This window comes from Pogoniulus pusillus, chromosome 19 (genome assembly GCF_015220805.1).
Source record: "Pogoniulus pusillus isolate bPogPus1 chromosome 19, bPogPus1.pri, whole genome shotgun sequence".
In the NCBI taxonomy this organism is placed as follows: domain Eukaryota; kingdom Metazoa; phylum Chordata; class Aves; order Piciformes; family Lybiidae; genus Pogoniulus; species Pogoniulus pusillus.
In genome coordinates this window covers 12,513,539-12,537,264 of record NC_087282.1, presented here as the reverse complement: position 1 = coordinate 12,537,264, position 23,726 = coordinate 12,513,539, and the positions used below count along the sequence as shown (strand labels likewise).

The following is a 23,726-nucleotide window of genomic DNA, read 5'->3' as shown; positions in this document are numbered from 1 at the left end:
TTTGTGATTTGTGAGCACCAAGCTGAGATATGCTGGCCACACAGCCAGGGTATGCTCTGAAAGAAGATTCTCATCTTGATCCCATCTGATACAAATCCATTTTGCCAATTTGTTACCTCCACTGCCTGCAGGGTCAGACCCACAGTGGCCTATTCAACAAACAACAAACACTGTTTGTGTCCTGGGCCAGAAGAGCTAGAAATATTTTCACACAGGCAGCCCAGTTCCAGTTTCAGTCTCTGGTCTCTTGCACTTAGCCCTGGCCAGACCTAGGGGAGACACAAGAATTGCATCACCAGTACCACTGGGGATAAAATACTGATGCAGAGGGATACAGTCCCCCTCTGCTCTGCTGAGAGCCCACCTGAGGATTATGTCAACCCATGAAGCCTCAACACAAGAACCATCATGTATCAGAAGGCTGAAGCACCTCCGTTATGAAGACAGGCTGAGGGAGTTGGGATTGTTCAGCCTGGAGAAAGGAAGGCTGCAGAGAGACCTTCTAGTAGCTTTCCAGTGTTTGAAGGGGACTCCAGAAAAGCTGGAGAGGGACTTTGGACAAAGGCATGAAGTGACAGGATGAGAAGTCATGGCTTCAAACTCTATCAAGATGAGATATGAGGGTGGTGAGACACTGAAACAGATTACTCAGAGACTGTGGAAGCGCCAAGCCTGAAGTGTTCAAAGCCAGGTTGGACAGGGTCTTGAGGAAACCTGGTCTAGTGAAAGGTGTCCCTGCCCATGGCAAGGGGGCTGGAACTAGATGATTTTTAAGGTCTCTTCCTATCCAAGCCATTCTATGAATCTACAACAGCAAAGTCTGGGTTCCCTTGCTGGTCATATATGCATTTTAACCCAGCTCATACATTTTCACCCAGTTTTCCCAGTCCTTATGGCTGTTTCTGAGATGATGTAGTCAAACAGGGATGTTGATGATGCAGGGTTACCCAAAAGGAAGAGGATTCAGCGTGAGGGCAGGGAGGCAATCGAAGCAAACATGAAATCTCCTTGGGCTGCAGCATGGTCTTCAGCATGCACTCTGAAGAGAACACACGGCCCCTTGATTTGCCTGGAAGGCTCTTAGGACAGAGTCATGACTCAGACAATTTCACAAGGCAAAGGAAATCTTCCTGTTTTCAAACCATATCCCCAAAGCTTCTAAAGGAATTGAATCTCTGATCTCGCCTATTGAACCCTGCACAGAAGGGAAGAAGGGAAGAGAAGGAAGTTCACAAGGTCAAAGCCAATGTCTTGGCTCCCTGAGGAAGGCTGAAGAGTGTCCAAATAATGCAGCAGGAGTTGATGATACAAAAAGGGCATTTTATTGCCTTTTTGCTTTTTTAACATATACTGAGAAAAAAAGAAATAGATTAAGTGGTCAAATCCTTATTTGTGAAAGGCAAAATCGTGACTGGAGGTGGCTGGGTACAGCAAAACCTGCTGCAGCAGAAAACCTGGGATAAGCAAATTGGGTCCTGGTCTCCTTAAAAACTACCAAGAGCTGGTCATGGACAAATCAGCAAAGTCATTCTGCATCTCAAACTGCTCAAGAGCCAAAATGAAGCACTGCTTTTGGAAAGGGGAGGGCTGACGCCTCCCTGGGCTACACGCGGATCAGAAAGCTCTTCCAAACATGGGCCACCTGTACTTGGTGTGACCTTTAGGTCCCACCAAATCATATACTGGTAGCCCACACAGGACTGAACTGGTTTTCCAGAGAAGAATTGCTTAAGATTACAAGAGAGTCACAGAACAGGACATTCCATACCCCAAAACCCCCAAAAAGCAGAGCCACCACCTACTGCAGTCTCCCTCCACTCCACCCTCATTTTACAGATCCCTACAATGGTTTGGGTTGGAAGGAACTCTGAAGATCATCTAGTTCCTACCTCCCTGACACCTTCCACTAGACCAGGTTGCTCAAGGCCTCATGCAAACTGGCCCTGAACACTTCCACTTGCACAACCTCCCTAGGCAACCTGTTCCAGTGCCTCTTCCTGTTGTCAGAACCATTCTTTGATCTCCGTTTTTTGGGACAGAAAACAGACATGTTGGAAATAAGCAGCAATGACAACAAAGACAGTGCCCAGTTCAGTTCATCAGCTGTTGAGAGCATGGCTGGCAGTGATTCATTGTAGCAGCAAGGAGAATAAAGTCACTTACCCTCACAAAGCTGGCGGGAAACCATCCTTCTTCATCATCGATCTGACCCCACCACCAGTCCTTGTTGGAAGCATCCAGGACCTTGATAACGTCTCCTGCTTTAAACGCCAACTCCCGGTTGGCCATGGTGACGTGATCCCATACTGCCTCAGCACTTACAATAGAACCACCACTGATCAGCTTTGAAAACAGAAAACCAGCAGTCAGTGAAAATCCATTTCCCTTGACACCAGCACATGCACAGCAGCAGCAGCAGCAGCAGCAGACACAAAAAGCACTCAGCCAAAGCCCAGCAACTTCCCTCCATCCCAGTCCACGACAATTTCACTCTTATGTGATGTAATCCAGTCTGAGACCATTCCTACAGACCATTGTTCTGCTCCTAATCATACAATGACAGAGAGTACCAAAGTGGATGAACTTCTTGGGGTCTTAGCCCTAGGTGTAGGAAAAAGCAGTATCTCCTCCCATCACCAACACCACCACCACACTGCAAGTATGAGCATGCACATCTACCAAGGAACATGGCTTCAGTTATCATTCAGTTAGTAGAAGGTTCCCCAAAATGCTCCCATAATGTTCCCAAAACATCCCCATAATGTTGCCCAACATCAAGTGGTGGTGTCCTGCACAGAGGTTTGTTTCAGAGCATGTTTGCTCAGCTAAGGGATCAAACACCAGCGTGTGTTCAGCAGGTTTCCCACACAAATCCAACCAAAGATGCCAAACATATTTAGAAGAATGCTTTCTGGTTTAAACTGGAAGTTCCACACTTGTTTGGTGCTGGTGATGTCCAGACACTATTGTGGCTAGGAAGGACACTGTGGAACCCTGCTGTCCTGCTTCAGACCTGACCTGGAGCTCAGCCCAGCTCCATGGCACATCCACACCTCACTCTGTCTATAAGAACCCTGGCTGTTGTGACAGCCTTCATGGTGCAGATACCTGTTCATCAGACACTGGACTGAGGCCAGACTTCTGTCTGACAGGACTACTGAATGTCTCTCCACAGGGAGCATATGGTCACCTTAGAGCTGGGCCACCACTGTGGCAAGGACCTAATCAGCTTCATCCTTTTCACGGGTGAAAATCATTTTATGTACATTAAACAACTCCTCAGGGCTGACAGGGACGACTCAACCACACACTGATCCTTGCACACCCACCAGTCAAATCACCCATCCATGCCTGGGACACCTGCTGCTCCTCAGAAGCAGAGTCCTGCATTTTTTAGCAGAATAATAAATTGTGTTTATGTTTCATCAGCTGCAGGATCCTGCAGGGAACAGCACGACAGCCTGAGCACACACAGGCTCTACCCATATGCTTATTAGCTTGTCAGAGCCATCCTGAACCTCGCTCAGCAATGCCTCTGCCCAAGACACACTGAACATCTAGTTGGACTCATCTGAAAACCACATTTTCAGCTCACAAGGAACAGGTTCAGTGCTGCAGCCATTATGGGCCTTCCACAGAGCAAGACTCTAATAGCTACAGAGAGCTCTTCAACCTAGACAAACAACCTATCTCAAGGGGTTTGGATGCTTTCGCTGTCAAGGTTCCTAGAAGCTTTCATAAATATGAATCAGTTTAAACCACAAAGAACCCCAGGACGTTCTAGAAGGAACAAAGACTTCACATCTGAAGGAAATCCCCTTCAGACTAGCTAAGAACCATCAGTTCTCCTGCAAGGACTGAACTCTTCTCCTTCACTAATGTCTCCCTTTTGCCATGGCTACAGATACCACACAGCTTGTAGTTCTCAGGTTAAGCTGTGCTCTACTCTTGCAGCCTTGTCTCAGGTCTTCCTCCCCCAAGCATCTCACCAGCTCTTTTAGCCATCTAGATGTTTGCCCTGCAACTTTCTTTAGTGCAGATGACCAAATCCTATTCCCCAAAGATCCCTTCCCAGGCATTTGTGCAGCAAAGTGAAATATTTATCACAGTGTCACAGAAATCCTGCAGCAACACCTAACATCAACCCCTTTGGCCCACAGCTATCTCCCACCAGTGCCTCATGATGATTCTCCTTCCAGCTTTGCCAAAGAAACGAGGCAGGGTAGATGCCCTTTGTCTGGAAAATCCATTTTCTTGTCAAACTAAAGAAATGAGGTTGGCCTGACACTCGCTCTTCTTGCTAATGCCACTGGGGATGTTAGTCCACCCTCCACTGATGGTGACCCAGGAACACAGCTACTACACAGAAGCCAAGTTTCTCCTTTTTCTGCTTCAGCTGACATAGACTTTGCTGTCACTTCACACACAGGCAGTTCTGGGCACAAACTGCCACAGAAACGTCACTGAAACCAAGCTTCAGAGGGATTGACTTTGCAAAGGCACATTTCTGAGCCTGGGGCACAAAATCCCAGCTCCGAGCAGCACAGCTCGGCCAGCAGCAAGAGCTGGAAGGAACTTCAGAGGGCTGTGCTCAGCCTTTCTCTGCTGTTAACACCCCTCACTCCAAGGACATTTGGGGATGGAGAAGGTCCAGAGAAGAGCAAGGAAGCTGGTGGAGGATCTGGAGCACAAATCTTGTGATAAGCAGCTGAAGGAACTGGGGTTGTTCAATCTGGAGAAAAAGGAGGCTGAGGGGAGACCTTCTGGCTCTCTACAACTGCTTCAACAGAGAATGGAGCCAGGTAGGGGCTAATCTCTTCTCCAAAGGGAAAAGTGATAGGACAAGAGGAAACAGCCCCAAGTTGCCCCAGGGAAAGCTTAGGTTACACATGAGGAACTATTTCTTCCCTAAAAGGGTAGTCAAGGCCTGACCCAGGCTGCTCAGGACAGTGGTAGAGTTCCCATCCTTGGCAGAACTTCAAAGACCTGTAGATGCACTGCAGAGGGACATGGCTTAGTGGTGACCTGGCAGTGCTGGTTAAGCGGTTGGACTTGATGATCTTAAAGATCTCTTCCAACCAAAATGATTCTATGATTCTATTCCATGATCTTGAAGACACTTTCAGTGGATGTGAGGAGCTATGGTGGCTTCAGGCTTTGCAAGGTGCTTCTTAATACTTCAGAAGAAAGGCTGTAAGATCTTGGTTTTCACTGTCTAGTGCCAGCAGTGAGAGGAGCCCTTTTAGCTGGTCCGTTCCAGCCCCTGCTCCATATCACAAAATTACAGAACAGTTTGGGTGGGATGGGGCCTCTAAAGCTCATCCAGTCTGCAACTTGAGCAGGTTGCTAAAAGCCAGAAACAACCTGATCTGGAATGGTTCCAGGCATGGGGCAGCTACCACCTCTCTGGGCAACCTGGGACAAGGTCTCATCACTCTCAGTGCAGAAAGTTTCATTAGGTCAAGAAAGGGATCTACATGCCAGGAAGCCCCTGAGTAAGCCTTAGCCTTTCAAAATCCAAATGCCCCTCAGCCTGTGTGAAGAGGGTGGCAGAGTCTGGCATCACATGGGCTGGGTCTGCTGAGAGAAGGTCAGAGCCTAAATTAAAAGATCCAGTCTAATTTATTTTGCAAGACATCTTGCTGCATCTGTAGAGCCGTCTGACTCTTTCAGGGCAGGTTTACAGAGACAGGACCTGACAACTGCAGCAGCAGGAGATGAAGAACTAGAGAAAGGTCAGGCTTAAAGCATTCTTTTCTGAGAGAACTCAGCACAGGAGCACTTCACTCCAGAAAGCTCATGTCTCTTGGTTTTCAAATCTAGGTCTCAGCACTGTGGTCAGACTTAGTCAACCAAAGACCATGGAAGGATTTATCTCCCATGATTTCAGATGTCTACCAGACAGCATCTGAGACAGTCATCTGGACACCTTTATAACCAGTGAAGAGAAAGAGACACATCTGGAGTGTGATTCAGCTTAGCTATTTCAGTTGTCTACCTTTGACTGAGGTGAATCATGTCACAGAAATTACTGTTTCTCTGGTTTTAATTGAGTGTAGCAGAAGTTCACATTTCCATGTTCATCCCACCTACAGTCTGGCCATCACTAAAAAAAAAAGGGGTAACAAAGCAATGGATTTAACAACAAACACCCCAACAGGAACAACCAAGTATCCAATCACCCTCTTCCGGATACAGCAGCTTCTCAGCATGTGAATAAAACTGTGTCCACCACGAGGATTCAGGAAATCTCAGCCTTATAAATTCACAGTAACAAGAACTTTGATACTTAGGGGAAGTGTCCCACTCATAAGAAGATGCAATAGGGGGTAGGACAAGGGGCAGTGGATATAAACTACAGCACAAGAAGTTCCACCTCAACATGAGGAGGAACTGCTTTACTGTAAGGGCCATGGAGCAATGAACAGGCTCCCCGGAGAGGTTGTGGAGTCTCCTCTGGAGACTTCCAAGATCCATCTGAATGCATTCCTGTGTGACTTACCCTATATTATGGTCCTGCTCTGGCAGGGGGTTTGGACTTGATGATCTCTGGAGGTCCCTTCCAACTCCTAATATCCTGTGCTGCTGTGCTAATGGATCTTTAGCTTTGATCCACCCTAAATACTGCTCATCTCCCAGGCTGAAGCCCTAGCTCCCACAAGCACTGATTACCCTTAGTCAGTTGGTTGCTAAACTAAAGAGCCCAGAGAGAAATGCTCCTCCAGAGTTTCACCATCAGTGCAGGAGAAATGCCAAGAGCACTTCCAAACAGACCTGAGTTATTTTCACTGGTTTATGGGAGACTGCAGAGCATTGCCAACCCCTTGAGAGGGGCTGAAGCAAAACCTTTGTCAGCAGGCAGAAGATCACATCTCTGGGATGGTGTGCATGATCTAGGAACTGAAGTCACTTCATCGTGGATCCTTCACCTCCTAGCAAACAACTGGCCATGGCCAAAGAGAATCATAGAATCATCTCAATTATCAGCCCAACTCCACAATGGCCATTAAGCCATGTCCTGAAGTCCCATAACTTAAAACATCCAGTCTGAACATGACAGACAGATGAGGGGCCAGCAACACCACCAACAAACTGAATTAATGAGGAAATTAAAAGGAAAGGACAACGTTCTGCCTAGCTGCACAAGTACCCATTTCTGGAGCACAGACTAAGAAAATGTGCTGTCATTATGGCATCACCAGGACCACGCACATCAGCCTTTCCAGGGTCTTTTACCATGGGTTTCCAAAGTGCTCTGCACATCTCCAGCCACTCAGTCACAACCTCTAAAGACTCTTATTGAAGACACTGCTATGGCACAGGTGAATGCTGTCACAGCAGCAAGTTAAGCCAGTGGGAAGGGATCCAATCATTCAGACTTAAGCTCCGTGTGGATTTTCCTTTCTCTTCTCAGCTGGTGTTATTTCCAGGATGGAACTTGGCCACTGGAAATACTGAATTACATTTGAGGTGCTGCCAAAATAAAATGACAACAACAGGCAGTCAAACAGGACTCCAGAGGACTCTGCAAGTCACGACCTGTGAGACGCTGTGCCACCAGGGTATGCCAGCTAAGAGCTCCTGACCCAGGCAGACCATGGTGTGCCATGGCAGGGATGCTGAAAGCTCCACCACAAAAAACACACTGTGGTGGGATATTGGTGCTCACCTAGCTGGGATTGTCCTCACCAACGTTGGAAAAGCTCAGAAATGCCCATCTGGTGAATGATCCCAACTGTCTCCTCCTTCCATTGTGCTTTCTAAGGGCCTCAATCTCAGAGATTGTCATTAACACCATTAGATTCCAAGGAATATATGAAAGGAGCTCAAAAGTGGTAATTTGGCTCTGGAATTTGCAAATTCTGGACAATTTTTTTTTCTCTACTCATGACTTTATGGCATTGGTAGCAAGATGAAGTAATTCCACCCATCAAAGTAACCAGGAAAAGGAAAACAGAAGGAGTAAGGAGACACTGTTAGATGACATGGTGGATCACTCTGCATTACTAGAGCAAGGCTGGAGCAAACTCATGTGGAGGAGAGGAGAAGGAGAAGCAAAGGGAGACCTACAGCAGCAGGTCCCACACACCTTCTCATCTCCTATCTCTATAGCACATCCTGACCAAAAAAGCTCAGTGAAGAAGTTCTTCTGAAGTACCTTTCAGACAGTGATCTCTAAACCAAGGTTCACAACTTCCTGTGGCCTCCTGCAAGGTGTGAGTCTACCAGCCCTGAACCAGTTGTGTCAATGCAAAGGTACTTTGCTCCAGCTCTACAAGACAGGTTCTCTTGGAAGAAGATTTTGGGGAATGGTTGAACCTCTGCCTCTGATGCATCTGGTGCGTTGCTCCTGTCCAAAGCCATCAGGCACAGCTGGAGGTGAACATCTGCTGCTCCTCAGCAAGTGCCTGCAGTGAGGCAGCCGAGGGTGAAACATGTTTGAGTGAAAGCAGCCAGGGCTGCAAAATGTTGCTAAATATTCCCAATTCATCAACACTTACTGGTTTCTTATAGGCCAACTGGGAAAAGAAAGCAGGGGCTCAGTGATGCCTGCAGAGTGAAATGAGTACAAAATAGCAGAAGTCTCTTTAGGAGGGTGATTTGGTTTGAGGTTAGGCCACACAAACCACTGTTAGCTACCCACATCTCTTGCAGGGATTAACAATCACTCCTAGCCCATGAGATTCTGTGCTGAGTTTCCAGCACAGAGTTTGTCACCAGTCCAAAATCTACTTATTGAAACGACTTCTTCCCCCAAAAACCCAAACAAATCAGCCGTGGCAGGGGGTTGGAACTAGATGATCTTTAAGGTCCCTTCCATCCCAAACTATTCTATGATTCTATGACCACAGATCAAAAGCTCCTCAGAAAATTCTAAATTCCTAGGACCATAGCCTCTGGGTAACATGAATAATCTTAAAGCATGGAAATATTTCTCCATTAGATCATTTATTAATGCATCAGTAGAATTCTGAGAGTCAAAAAAAAATAAAAAGGAAAGGAAAAAGCAAAAAGCTCTGGGTAGTTTCCTTTCAATTCAGCATTACATAAGCTCTGTCCTCCTCCACAGGAGAGGGAGCAGGCTGAGAAGGGGAGATGGAAAAGCATGGTGAGGCAATGTAATTTCTTCCAATTGTCCCTGTACAGGCATGCCCTTTCTTCAGGCAACATAAAAGCACTGCAAAATAACAACAGCTTCTCCCATTGTACTCAAAAGCCTCCTCCACAACGGTGGCAGCCAAAACATCTTCAAACAAGAAACTACCAAGAGCTGGCATTGAGAGGGAAGACATCAACACTGAGAATAGGATCAATGCTCACAATAGAAATCAATCTCTAGCAGAAGAGGAGACACTGATGATCTACAGACCTGCAGCCAAATGGGAACACCACTTTGCCTCTCACATGCTGAGAAGAAAGGTACCTCAAGCTCCTTTACATTCTTGTGCTTTAATGGCATTAGTCACTCATGAGCAGCAAGGCTTGCAACACATTGGTAGGCCATGGAGGTGCTAGAGTGTTCAGAGAAGGGCAACCAGCTGGTGGAGACCACCAGTCTTGTGAGGAGCAGCTGAGGGGACTGGGCATGTTTAGTGTGGAGAACAGGAGGTTGAGAAGAGACCTTCTGGCTCTCTGTAACTTCCTGAAAGGAGTTTGGAGCCAGATGGGGGTTGGTCTCTTCTCTCAAGGAACAAATAAGACAACAGCAGATGGCCTCAAGTTGCACCAGAGCAGGTTTAAATCGGATGTGAGGAGCAGTGTCTGCCCCAAAATGGTTGTCAAGGCCTGGCCCAGGCTGCCCAGAGAAGTGATGAAGACCACAACCCAGGAGAGGTTTCAAAGCTGTGGAGTTGTGGTGCTGAGAGATGTGGTAGCAGTGACCTGGCAGTGCTGGGTTGGACTTGATGATGTTCAAGGTCTTTTCCAACCAAGATGATTCCATGGTTGTCTGATCACAGGGCCATTTATTGCAAGAGCAATGCTACCATCTCAGAGGTGTCCCGAGGAGGGTGTTCACAGCTCTGCTGACCCTCCATCTCCCCCATGACAGCCATGTACCCAGAGCACAGGAGCGGTTTGAAGAGCGCCCACTCGAGCTGCACAGACAGCAGAAGCTGCAGCCCATTTCCATCCAACATCTCACCGCTTTTCACAACTAGGACGGGTTCACTTGGCTGAGGGAGCAGACAAAAAGGAAGCACACAAGAAAATGTCATCCCACCCCATCATGTTGTACTCCTGCTCCTGCACAGTCTCCCAATAGCGCCTTTGATTGTGAGTTTATTTTTAGAGCTCTCTTTGGAAATGATACAAACTGAATAATGCCAAATCATGGTGGATTTGCCGCACGCCTCAGCGACCAAACTACTAGGAGGGCACTTCCACTTGATTTGCTGCTTCTCTGAAGAGGTGCAATCACACAAAGGTTAAGCATGAGGCAAAGAACATCCCTTTCTGCTCTCAAGCCCTCTGAAGAATTTGACTAATGTCTGGATTTCAGCTGAAAGAGACTGATTGAGACAGCCTCTGATCTCTCCTGTTCTGGAAAGACTGTCAGTATTGGTTGGAAGCTTTGTGGCCAGCAGATCAAGGAAGGGGGTTCTGCCACTCTGCTGAGAACCCACCTACAGTACTGAGGTCAGCTCTGGAGTCCTCAGCATAGCACAGACAGGGACCTGTTGGAGCAGGGCGAGAAGCCACAGCAGTGATGGGAAGGCTGGAAGTACTCAGCTGTGAGGCCAGGCTGAGAGAGTTGGGGTTGTTTAGCCTGGAGAAGAGAAGGCTCCAGGGAGACCTTCTGGTGGCCTTACCGGACTTCAAGGGGCCAGAAGAAAGCTGGAGACAAACTCCTGATAAGTGCCTACTGTGACAGGACAAGGGGTGATGGTGCAAACTAAAAGAGGAAGATTCTGGCTGGAGAGAAGGAAGAAGTGTTTCACACTGAGGGTGGGGAGAGCCTGGCCCAGGTTGCCCTGAGAGGTCGCAGATGCTCCATCTCTCGAACACCCACAGGTCAGGTTGTCTGCTACTCTGAGTAACTGCTGCAGTTGTAGATGTCCCTGCTGGCTGCAGGAAGGTTGGACTAGGTGACCTTTGGAGGTCCCTTCCCACCCAAGCCATTCCACAATGCTATGATATACCCAAAGGCAGAAGTCAGCACAGACTTTAAGGCCCATTAGGTCTGGGTTATTGCATTCCTCACCAATTTAAATTTCCTGGAGAAGGCATCGCCTGCCACACGCAAAATCACTTCACCTCCTGTAAGTAGACTCCAGGGTATGGGATTAGCCCTGTTCTCCACCTTGTTATGGTTGCTCTCCATATCATCCCTATTAATAACACTAGCTGTGGATGGCAGCTGAAGAGCTGAGAGTGCCACTAAAACCACAGCAGCAATGAAGGGAAGGACAAGTACAAGAGGATCCCCAGTAAAGCTCTGCCCATGTGGGTTTTAATTGGCTCTGGAGCACCAGCGAGGTCTCTCCTTCAATGGCACATCTGTCACCATAATTGCTTTCCAATTCCTTTGGTCTGCTGGGGATATTAAGCCTCCCCTTGTCCAGTGACAGATCTTGCAAGTACTTACAAATAACCACCAACCATCATCTTTTAAACTCCTAAATTATGAGATTGGTTCTGGGACTCGAAGTTTAAGCTGCTCTGAAGAGAGCATCACCTTTGCCCACGCACAGCCAGAACTTGGGTTATGCCCAACTCCACCTTACTGGGCCAAGCCTGCACTGTACTGGTAGGGGAGGCAGTCAGGGTAGCCAAAGACCCCAGCCCTGCTGTGGCAGCAAATAGAGTGCCAGGTAACATCAAAGGCTTGAGTAGAGACCACTGCAGGTTTGGGGAGAGGCTGGGGACATTAACTCTCAATCACCCAAGGTGCAGAGCAACAAGAAGAAAATTGGATATGATATAGATACATATAGGGGGACATAAGTGTGTGGTGGACTACTGAGCCCTCAGTGAAGGGACCCAATCAATAGGCAGAGCTTAATCACAGCCAGTAGCTAGACAGCTATTATGTCAGGTGTTCCTCCACAGTGCAGAAATGCAGAGCACTCAGCCACATGGGGACCACAGTCATAGAATCTTTTGGGTTGGAAAAGACCTCTAAGATCATTGAATCCAACCATTAACCCAGCACTGCCATGTCACTGCTAAACCAAATCCCTCAGCACCACAACTCCAAGGCTTTGAAACCCCTGTAAGGATGGGGACTCCTCCACAGCCCTGATTAGCCTGGGCCAAGACTTAACAATCCTGAAGGGGAAAAAATTGCTCCAGGTAGCTAACACAATATTTGCTCCCCTGGAGCAACTTGCAGCCACTTCCTCTTACCACTTGTTCCTTGGGAGAGGAGACCTACATGCATGTGGCTTCAGTCTCCTTTCAGGGACCCAAAAGGTCTCCCCTCAGCCTCCTTTTCTCCAGGCTAAACAAATCCAGTTCCTTCAGCTGCTCTGCACCAGACCTGTTCTCTACACCCTTCACCAGCTAAACTGCCCTTCTCTGGACATGCTCCAGCACCTCAATGTCCTTCTTGTACTCAGGGACCCAGAATTGAATGCAGTATTTGAGTTATCATCTGCAAACCTACTGAATGTGCCTTGATCCCCTTATCCAGATCACTGACAAGGATAGTAAAAGAAATTGGCCCCAAAACTGAGCCCTGGGGAACACCTCTGGAGATCATCTTGCCCACCCATATGCCCACAGTGTAGCTAACTTGCAACCTCAAAACTCATTCACGGATGAGTAAGACATGACTGGAAACACCAGGAATGCCAAATCCAGTCTTTTTCCCTCAAGAAGCCTGTCCTTACTGCAACTGGAAAGCAGAAGCCTCCTCTCCTACAGAGCAGACTGGCTGACTGTAGGCAAACTGAGCTCATCAGAGCTACTGAGGAGTTTTTTGCAGGAGACAGAAGATTGTGATTGCTCTGAGGAAGGTGAAAGTGCCTGATGGTTTGGAGATGACTTATTTCCAAGCACACATCACCTGTTACTCTGGGGCATGGCAGTTTCCAAAGCAAAAAGGAAATAAGGAGCAAATTACACAAATTAATCCCAGTTGATCCAACACAACACAACTACTCCCAGAGGCACCAGCACACAGATTTGCTCAGGTCTTTGCCCCTGAAGCTGCAGAAAAGCTGTCAGAAGCCACCACAAAGGTCTAGGGATGCAATTGTCCTCCTCTACTCAGCACTAGTGAGGTCACACCTCAAATACTGGGTTTGGTTTTAGGCCTCTAACTACAAGAAAGACATTGAGGTGTTGGAGCAGGTCCAAAGAAGAGCAACTAAGCTGGAGCCTTCAGGAGAGGAAGTTCAGGGGAGACTCCACCTGCTGCTACAATCACCTCAAAGGAAACTGCAGCAGGTGGGGGTTGGTCTCCCCTCACATGCAAGAAGTGACAAGAGAAGAGGAAACAGTCTCAAGTTGAGCCAAGGAAGATTCAGGTTAGATATTAGGAAAAAAATCTTCACAGAAAAGGTTTTCAAGGTATTGGAACAGACTGCCCAGGGAGGTGGTGAAGTCACCATCCCTGGAGGGATGTGGTTTAATGACAGCAGCTTCACAGCAGTGGTGAGACTGCAAGCTCTAGGTGAGTGGTGGCATTGATGATCTCAAAGGTCTCTCCCAAACTCAATAAATTCCATGTTTCCATGACTCTATAAAGCTGGTGAGACACAGCTAAGCCATCCCAGCTCTGTTTAGCAGGGAGCAATGGCACACAGACATACAGCTCCAACACTCAGGCACATACACCAGAGCTACTCAGTGTCCTATGTTCTCTGATCTATGATCAGGCACTGGCAGCAAAATGAATAAAGTGACAGGACCAGAACTAATGAAAGCATAAGCACTTTGTCCTAGAAAAGGTGACACAGTTGGCCAGGGTCTAAAAATCATGAAAGGGAATGAATTCAAATGTTGGGCTGTAAATACAAAAGGGAAATGGTGTTCCTTCATGGCCAAGTAGAAGGACCAAATGGTGAGAGTCCCTTTGTGGTATGGACCATAGCAATGTGTTTTAAAGCAGCTTTTAAACACGAAGGAGAGGGTTGGATTCTGTCACATTAGGTCCACAAGGCATTAAAACACAGGCTTCATGCATAACTCACGTGTAGCACCACTGAAGCATCAGGCCAAAATGGTATCATTATTTACAAAAAGAGGTATTTTTAGTGAGAGATGAGAATCTGGAACTTAAAATGTGGTGGCAGTGCCCAGGCTGGAATAAAGTCCAGATTCATCTATCACCACCGCTCAGGCTCATTTGCTGCTCTGGTCTTTTGATTTCTTACTCTCTCAATTTCTTACTCTAAGTCCCTGCAGCTTGTGGCTAACACAGTTAAGGATTGGCTCACTGGAAGACAAGCATAAATAGGTGAAAATCATCTACAAATTGTTCTGAAGACCCTGAGCTTAGAGCAGAATTTTAACTAAATGCAAGCACAACATGATTGTATGGTTGGAGAACCAACAGATGACCCCCCAGAAAGCACCCCTGGCTCCAGGCAGCTCTGCATGGAAAGTCACAGCTCCGTCTCTGCCAGCCAAACCAGAGTAAAGTGGAGTCTGTCCTGCAAACCAAGAACCAGGCAGTGAAAATTCCATTGGGAAGGGAGACACCAAATAGCTAACATGACATTCTTATTGCCATCTAACTGACTCTGCATTACCATAGGTTTTTCCTGTTAAGAGCTCAACAGGCAATCCTGGATGTCCAGGGCTGTCTCATCAGGAAGGTAATGAGTTGATGACAATTAAATGAGGGTAACCCCTCCAGATAGCCATCAGAGCCTGTAAGCCTCTTACAAGGATTGCCCAGATCAGTAAGGGGACATGCAGCTGCCACCTCTAAGCTGTTTCTCTTCATTCAGGTTACAAATGAGTGAAAGCTACTGTCTGATGGCTTCTCACACTTTATGCAAGTTGCCACAGCCAAAATGTCCTCTGTAAAGAAGTAATTTGAAGCAGACACATGTCATGAGCCTCTCCCACAGCTGGACTGTAGCTTAGATCTACACTTGTCAGCCTCTAATTAAAACAGAGTCAAAAGCCCATAATATTAGGTCTGTTTTCAATTCAACACCAGTTTTGCAATAGGAGTTATAACAAGTGCCTCCTGGGCTGCTGAGGGAGACAGCAGCTACCTCCATGGCACAGTAGAGAGCAGCTGCGTCTCCATGTGGCAGCATTCCCTTCACTGCCCACAACACTGTCCCTGCAGCCACCTCACAGCCACGTGAGCCAAAAACACCCCATGCTGGACCCAAACCTTTGTGGACCTCAGAGTCAGGGGAGAAGCTACAAAAAACCCAGAGTAGGTAAGATCAGCTTGGCCCAAGAGTGAGACCTCACCTGCAGGGCTGGGGCAAACTCTTGCCTTTGCAAGACTCTGAAGGGCCAATCAGAAAGCTGGGGACAGATTTTTGAGCAAGGCCTGTTGTGACAGGACAAGGAGTGATGGTTTGAACTCAAAGAGGGAGATTCAGACTGGGGAGAAGGGAGAAATGTTTGGCACTGAGGGTGGTGAGAGCCTGGCTCAGGCTGCCTAGAGAGGTGGCAGATGCCCCTTCCCTGGAACCATTGCAGGTCAGGTTGTTTGGGGCTCTGAGCAACCTGCTCTAGTTGCAGATGTCCCTGCCTGATGCAGGGGGGTTGGACTGGATGTGCTTTAAAAGTCCCTTCCAAACCAAACCACTGTGTGATTCTATGATTTATCCTGTACAAAAGCTGCTGCTGAAGCAGAGCAGTGAGCAAGGCATGGTGGGCACTTGGTTCCACTATCTCAAATAGGTGTCATCTCATCTGTTGTATAACCAGCTCCTTTGCCCCTTCTCCAGGTCATGCTGGGTAAGACACATGCAAGCCCCATCCCTCTCCATTCCACGCATCCTACTCATAAGAGGCCACATTTGCTGTCTAGTGTAACAAAATCATCACCTCAGTGGTGCTGAAGCCAACAGTGACGTACTCAGATAATCCTATTCAAAGTCTGGAGGGCAAAGTTGTCACAGATGAAATATCATTGTCTATTATCTGTTGGCAAACAGGGGCTGGAGTAGCAGCCACTCAACATAATGGCTCGCATTCCAGCTCCTTCAAACGAGCCCACCGCCGCCCTCTCTGATCACAGGATAGATTTGAAAGTATAATTTCCACCCAAAAAACCCCACAGCTGGAGCAAGCTGACTCACAGCACTCCCTCTGCATCACAAAGCTGCTCATGGAGAGCGGGGATCTGCGAGCCTGTTGCCATCTGTGTACAAATGAGGACGTGGACATGACTCCCCAAACTGGTGGATGGCAAAGTCCCTCTGATGTATGACAGGGGTTCAAAGGGGCCTCTGGAGAGCATTCAGTCCAATCTCCCTGCTAAAGAAGGGTGACAGAGCTTTGCCCAGGATCACAATGTTCAGGTGATTTGGGAATCTCTCCAGAAAAGGAGATGCCACAACCTGTCTGAGCAGCCTGCTCCAAGACTCAGCTGCCCTCAGTGCGAAACAGTTCCTCCTTAAGCTCAAATTTGTGTCTGTTACCCCTTGTCCTCTCACTGGTCACCACTGGAAATAGAGTGGTCCCATCCTCCTGACACCCACACTTCAAATAATGAGAGATTCCACTTCAGTCTTCTCTTCTCCAGGCTAAAAAGCCTAAATGGCTGGATTTAGGCTGCTGAGAAGCAAAAGCCAGACCCTCCACCTCTGCACCCAATAGGAGAGAAAGGTTTGCTGAAGTTCCACGAGAAAGGTGGGGTTGGTCTCTTCTGCCAGGCAAGCAGCAACAGAACAGGGGGACACAGTCTCAAGCTGTGCCAGTGGAGGTCTAGGCTGGATGTTAGGAGGAAGTTTTTGTCAGAGAGAGTGATTGGCACTGGAATGGGCTGCCCAGGGAGATGGTGGAGTCACAGTGCCTGGAGATGTTCAAGAAAAGCCTGGGTGGGGCACTTAGTCTAGGTGATTGGATGGGGCTGGGTGCTAGGTTGGACTAGATGAGCTTGAAGGTCTTTTCCAACTTGGTTGATTTTATGATACAAAAGTTAAAGCCAAATTTGTCCCCCACGTGCTTGTTCCAACACTTCAGAGCTCAGCAGTTCGAGCTGCAAACTCTGTTCCCTTTCTGCCACAACAAAATCATCTTTATGTTCCAATGAGCCCAAAAGCATGGAAAGAGGCATCCAAACAGGAGTTATTCTTCACGACAACATGATGGGTTTTTCCCTGGCTAATAGTTTGGATTCATTAAAGAACAAGAAGAGCCAAGCAAGCTTATTTGCAGCACAGGTTTGCTGATGTAGGCAGCCTTTCCACCAGGCTGGATTATCCACCACCAGACTGATTTCCACACTGTTGTTTTTTACCTGCTATGATTTGACAACCTTTTTTTCAGCCTAACTTAGCTGTGCCTTGCTTGCAAAAAAAAACCTCTTCTGAAACTACTTTGGAGAAAAGGAGACTGAGGGAAGACTTGGCTCTCTACAACTGCCTGAAAGGAGGTTAGAGTGAGGTAGGGGTTGGTCTCTTCTCCAAAGGAACAAGTCATAAGACAAGAGAAAACAGCCTCAAGTCACAACAAGGGAAGTTTAGGTTGGATATGAGAAACAATTCCTTCCCCAGAAGCGCTGTTAAGGCCTGGCCCAGGCTGCCCAAAGCAGTGGTGGAGTCCCCATCCCTGGAAGTGTTTCCAAGCTGTGCAGATGTGGTGCTGAGGGTTTAGCTGTAACCTAGCAATACTGGGTTAATGGTTGGACTGCACGATCTTCGGTTGGCCTCTTCCAACCAAAACTAAGTTTTAAGGAGTACTCATCACTCATTTAAAACTTGAAGGGAAATGAAATAAAAACTGAGGAGATGGGAATTTGTTTAGTCTGAAAAAAGCAAAGGCTGAAAGGTGACCTTCTGTCGCTCCACAACTCCCTGAAAGGAGGTTGGAGTGAGGTGGGGGTTGGTCTCTTCTCTCTGGCATCAAGTGGTAAGACAAGAAGAAATGGCCTGAAACTCTGCCAGGGGAGGTTTAGGTTGGTATCAAGGACAATTTCTTTGCTGCAAAAGCGGTCAGGCATTGGAACAGGCTGCCCAGGGAGGTGGGAGAGCCATCACTTCTGGAGGTGTTCAAGAAATGAGTGGACGTGGTACTTGGGGATGTGGTTTAGGGCTTAGTGGCCATAGTGGTGTTGGGTAAACAGCTAGGCTTGATCTTAGAGACACTTCCATGATTCTACTACTTAAAATATTGATTCTTTGTCATTTCTTTCATGGATCCATTAAGTTCCTCAGCACTGTTTTCTGCTCCTGGACTGGACTTGCCCCTTTCCTAAAGATGTTCAAGGCCAGGCTGGACATGGACTTGAGCAACCTGGTCTAGTGGAAGGTGTCCCTGCCCATGGCAGGGAGGTTGGAACTAGGTGAACTTCAAGGTCCCTTCCAACCCAAACCATTCTATGAATCGATAACTCTTGCATTGAGACACAATTGGACTGCAGACTGAGATGAGCAGATATTTGCACTAGGATTTGCAACACTGTCCTGAGGCAAACATCTGAGTTGTCTGAAAGGGTTTGGAATGAATAATTTTCTGTGTTGGTTCAAGCACCTCTAGCAATGAGGCTCCATCTGTCCATGAACGTTTTTCCTTACTTAGGTAAAGCGAAGGTCACGCAAGTTAAAGAAGAACTTGAACATCCCAAACACCCTTCGACCGTGCACACAACCCCATGTCTACCTGGCCAAGGTCGTTAACCAGTCAAAGAGAGAAGTACAGCTGTCAGGTTAAGGGTAGTGAGTAATCACCTAGTGCATCATTGCTGCGACAAGCACCCCGGGACACGGGCTGGAGTCAGAACATGTCCTGTGCAATTCGTCACTAATCAGGACGTGTTACAACAACAAAGGCAAAAGGCAACTCGAAAGGTGAACCAAAATGTTCCTTCTCAAACACCTACCCTTAAAAAATGAACTTCAGAAAGTATCAGCTCTCAAATATAAGGGGAAAGGTAAGTGGAGTGGATGTAAAAGCCAGAGCAGCTTCTGGGTGGAAAACAACCAACTTACGTGGGGCCATGATTCACCGCAGAAGAACTGGCAGCAGAACAGCTCATGAGAAGCTAACTGTAGAATCATTAAAGGTTGGAAAAGACCTCTATGATCATCAAGTCCAGTTGTCAACCCAGCACCACCACAGCCACTAAACCATATCCAAAGTAGCACACGTCTAAGGTATTGAACACAGTCCTGGCTGCACGAGCTTCAAGGGTATGCAATATCTTTCCTCACCCTAGACCCATGTCATTGACTCAGAGAGACCTGCAATGAGCCTTGGTTGTTTTGTAGGAACACAACAGGACACTGCTTAGAACTGCTGAGCCCCAGAATTGTTTTGGATGGAAGAGACTTTAAAGACCATCAAGTCCAATCGTTAACTCAGCACCATCAGGTCACCACCAAACCATGTCCCTCAGCACCACATCTACACAGCCTGGAAACTCCTCCATGGATAGGGACTTCATCACTGCCCTGAGCAGCCTGGGCCAGTCCTTGACAACCCTTTTGTGAAAGACCTTTTCCTAACGTCTAACCTGAGGGAAGAAATATGGAAAAGAGCTGATACAGTGGAGAAATTTCACCATGGTTGCAATATACATGGGCCAAGGGATGCAACATGCAAAAGTGTGAGTGGCACGAGGTCAGATACAATGGGAACAAACCCTGCTTCTTCAGGTATCTGGAGGAGGGGGGATGGAAAAGAGACCCAAAAAGGGACCTCAAAGGGCCTCAAAAAGGGACTCAAAATGGGACCTTAAAAGGGACCCTAAAAGGGACTCAAAAAGGGACCCTATTACTCTGTAATAGGTGGAACTGGGGAGAAAATGGACATCCCAAAGCTTTGTTTGCATAAGGAAAGGCTTTGAGATAGCATTCAGCTTCAGCTAGCTCAGAGGAGTCTGACTTTGAGGTAGGTTGTGGTTCGGCTGAACACAGAGGCCCTCAGGCAAATTATTGAGGGAGGTGGTGGAGTCATCATCCTTGGAGGTGTTAAAAAAGGTGTGGACATGGCACTTTGGGACATGACTTAACAGCCACCGTGGTCTTACGCTGAAGGTTGGACTCAATGATCTTAGAGGACTTTTTCACCCAAAACAATTGTATGATTCTACGACTTTGCCATTTCCAAGCCTGTGAAGCACCTTGGCTGGTGGGAGCCCAAACAACATCATACTAACACAGGACAATAAACTCGAGTTGAGAGACTCGCGACTAGGCAGGAGGTGACTGGTTCAAAGGCACCTCTACAGAAGAGCTGAAATCTCCAAGCTGTGCTGGATGGCTCCACAGCTCAAATCTGGGTTTTTTTCAGACCTACTACTTGGTACAAGCTGCTGCCCAAAGTCTGCCACTGCCTCACAGGAGCAGCTGACATTTCTACAGTAATATGATGGGAAAAAAAGATAATTTCCCCTCCAGTTCAGCTGCAGGCTTTGATAACCTGGATCAGAGATCGAGTTTGCTGTCACACAGGCGGAGGGATCCTGCAATGTAGCACAAAGCAAAGGAAAAACAACTGCAAGAAGCTAGAAACAGGACCCAACATTTGTGGCAGCCTTTGATACCTTCACATCTTCACCACAATGTGGAAGAGGTGATGTTATTCACTGACATTCTCTGATGACATCAAACAGGAAAAACTTGCCAATGGATCTGAGAGTTGAAAAATGAAGCTAATAAACAGGAGGCAAACTCATTCCAAACCTATCATCAGTGGGAGAGATGCTCACAGAGCAAGGAGTCAGAGGAGCTGAGGTGGCAGAAAAGCAGGGAGGGGTTTGTAAAGCCCTGAAATGAGAGCAAGATGTGTGAGATGCTCCAACAGTCCCTCCTCCCCTGGCTTGTTCTGCACGAAGCAACTCATTTCAGACAGATATTGACAGCGTGGGAGGGATTCAGAGAAAAGCAGCAAATTCTATCAGAGCTTCTGAGGGATTAATGCCCAGAAAGAGATTTAACCTGTTCAAAGCTCAGCTGAACTCCCATTGCAGGCTGTGTGACACAGGCTAAATACTTCCAGGAGAGGCATTAATTCTGTGTAATGGGGAGAGCCAGGAGGCTGAACCACAGAATTGTTTTTGTTGGAAAAGACCTCAAAGATCATTGAGGCTAACTTCAGCACCACCATGGCCATTAAACCATGTCCCCAGGTGCCATGCCATGTTTCTTGAACACCTCCAGGGATGGTGACTCCACCACCTCCCTGGGCAAGCTGTTCCAGTGCCTGATCACTCTTGCAGCAAAGGAATTGTTCCTAACATCTAACATAACCCTCCCCTGGCACAACTTGAGGCCATTTCCTCTTGTTCTATTGTTAGTTACTTGGGAGAAGAGACCAACATCCAATCTCAGGTAAGTGCTGAGGCACATTCTTTTCTTCTCTTTAAAGAGGTGACAGTGATCCCATCTCCAGCATTACTGATTCTCCTCAGAAATGCAGCTCCTCAAGGAACTTCCAACAACTCAAGCCGGCAGCCAATTAAGCACGGAGAAGATTTGTGAAGGTTTCAAAGCAGGTCAGTTCAGTGCCCAAAGCAGCCTTAATTTAACAAAAACATATCTAAATTCTCCAGAACATCTTGATCAAGGTATTTCCAGTGTCACGGCTGGGAACTCACAGCATTGTTCATGCACTCCAAAGTCCCCCAAGCTCCTCTTCCTTGGGCTACTTCGTGTTAGACAGTGTGAATATTTATTGCACTCCAGCAGAGCTGGGGGAACTAAAGCACAGCTCATGCACTGGCATCAGGTTTGGGCACATTTGCAGACAGCTATCCACGGGGAAAGGAAGGTGCTCCTTGATGCCACATGCCTCTTTCACAGGGACAACCATGCAAAGAGGAAACAACTGCACTTCATTTTCTGCCAGCTCTGGACACTGGGAACATAGTTTGCACAGCTTGCAGGATCTTGTAGGTATAGAATGGAGATTGGTGCATGTTGCTGCCAGCAAAGGGATGCAACAATAGTTTTCCCAGGGGATTTATCACCAAGATAGCCATCTCCACTGATTCTTCTGCCTTGTTGCAGGCAATAGAAGAGGAAATAACCTCAAGTTGCACCAGGGAAGGTTTATGCTGGATATTAGGAACAATTTATTTCCTGCAAGAATGGCCAGGCATTGGAACAGGCTGCCCAGGGAGGTGGAGTCACCATCCCTTGAGGTGTTTGAGAAATGTGTGGACATAGCACCTGGGGACATGGTTTAATGGCCATGGTGGTGTTGGGTTGATGGTTGGACTTTGCCAATGCAAACAATTCTATTACTTTAAGAAAGGTGCAGCCTTGCAGGGTCTAGGAGAGGCTGCTATTTCCCAAGACATTATCTCTCCATCTGCCCTCCTGCAGAACACAAGGAAAGGTGAATGCTTTGGAGATGCTCAGGATGTCTCCGTTCTCTTCCCAGCTCTTCACCTTGGGGCATGCACCACAGCAGCCAAAGCCACAAATATACCCAAAACTACACCCACAGATAACCCCAGCACCAGAGTGACACCCCAAGTGCTCCTGTCTGTGGAGCTGCACTTGCTCCAGCAAGACAACTGCTTTGTCCTGAAGCCATCTGCACAACCCTGGCTGCTGCTGGCTATGAAGGGGGGGAGGAAAATCCCCTTTTTCCATCTGCAAATGGTGTAAAACCTCCAAGTGGCAGCAGTCAGATGCTTCAGGACCGTTTGGTGACAAAGGCAGCAGAGCATTTGGATGGGGATAAGCCCAGAAGCACAACACAGCAGAGAAAATTTCCAGACCTCACACCCACTTCCACCCAAGGGCTACTTCCAATCAGCCATGGAGACCATGAGCAGCAGGGCTGCATGACCTTCTACCCTCCTGCTCTCTTCTCCACCAATACAGCCACCACAGCAGCATTTAACAGAATCACAGAACATCTTAGATTGGAAAAGACTTTCAAGATCATCGAGTCAAATCATTAGTTTCACACTGACAAGTCCCTGACTAAACCAAATCCCTCAGCAAAACATCTAATCACTATGCTTGGAAATCATCCAGGATCATCCAGTCCAGTTAACCTTTCCCCTTGATCTGCAAGAGCCCAGGAAGGGTGATCCAGCCAACTCCAGACCCATCAGTCTGCAGGCTCTGGCTGGGGGGTACAGCTGATTCACAAGATGCACACCAGCAGTTCTGCAAAGAGCTGGTTTAGCAGCATGGCACCCTCACTCCCAAAAGTGAAAGCTTATTAAGGAGCAGCTAAAATGTCCTCATTATTTCTCTAACACTACTTCCCCTGTAAGTAATTGTTGTAGTCACAACAGGATGGGAGGTAGATGCAAGATCACTAGTAGGATGACCACAAGTCTCTACCAAGCTCCCTATTAGTTTGTGGTTCACACAAGGCAGAACCACAGCTCTACCTAATTAAAACTGCAGGAGGATTGGATTCAAGAAGGGTGAACACAATTATCCAAGGAAAAATTGAGCCAGGATGCTGTGGCTTAACCCATCACCTCGTGCACGAAGTGCTAAAGGACTTTAATTGCCACCACTGATGGGACTCCACATTCATGACTCATCCCCAGCACACATCACAATGCTGCTGGTTTCCTCACTCCTGCTTTGCTTTTGCTAACGTGCTTCTGAGGCCACCTCTTTGGTGGTCAGGACCACGTTGGGAGGCTGTATTTGGCTCTCCTTTAATTT

The 23,726-nt window shown here is 47.5% G+C and overlaps 1 protein-coding gene across 11 annotated transcripts in view; it reads right to left on the bottom strand.

Moving 5' to 3' along the window:
* Positions 1-23,726, bottom strand: part of ARHGEF9 (Cdc42 guanine nucleotide exchange factor 9) — a 252,705-nt gene that overhangs the window by 80,802 nt on the left and 148,177 nt on the right. For 10 of the 11 annotated variants that reach the window (XM_064159330.1, XM_064159331.1, XM_064159329.1 and 7 more), the window contains one exon: positions 2,164-2,343. In XM_064159330.1, coding sequence (XP_064015400.1) covers positions 2,164-2,343 — 180 coding nt within the window. Of the gene's footprint in view, positions 1-2,163; positions 2,344-23,726 lie in introns of those variants that run through there. The other variant, XM_064159332.1, reaches the window with a different exon arrangement.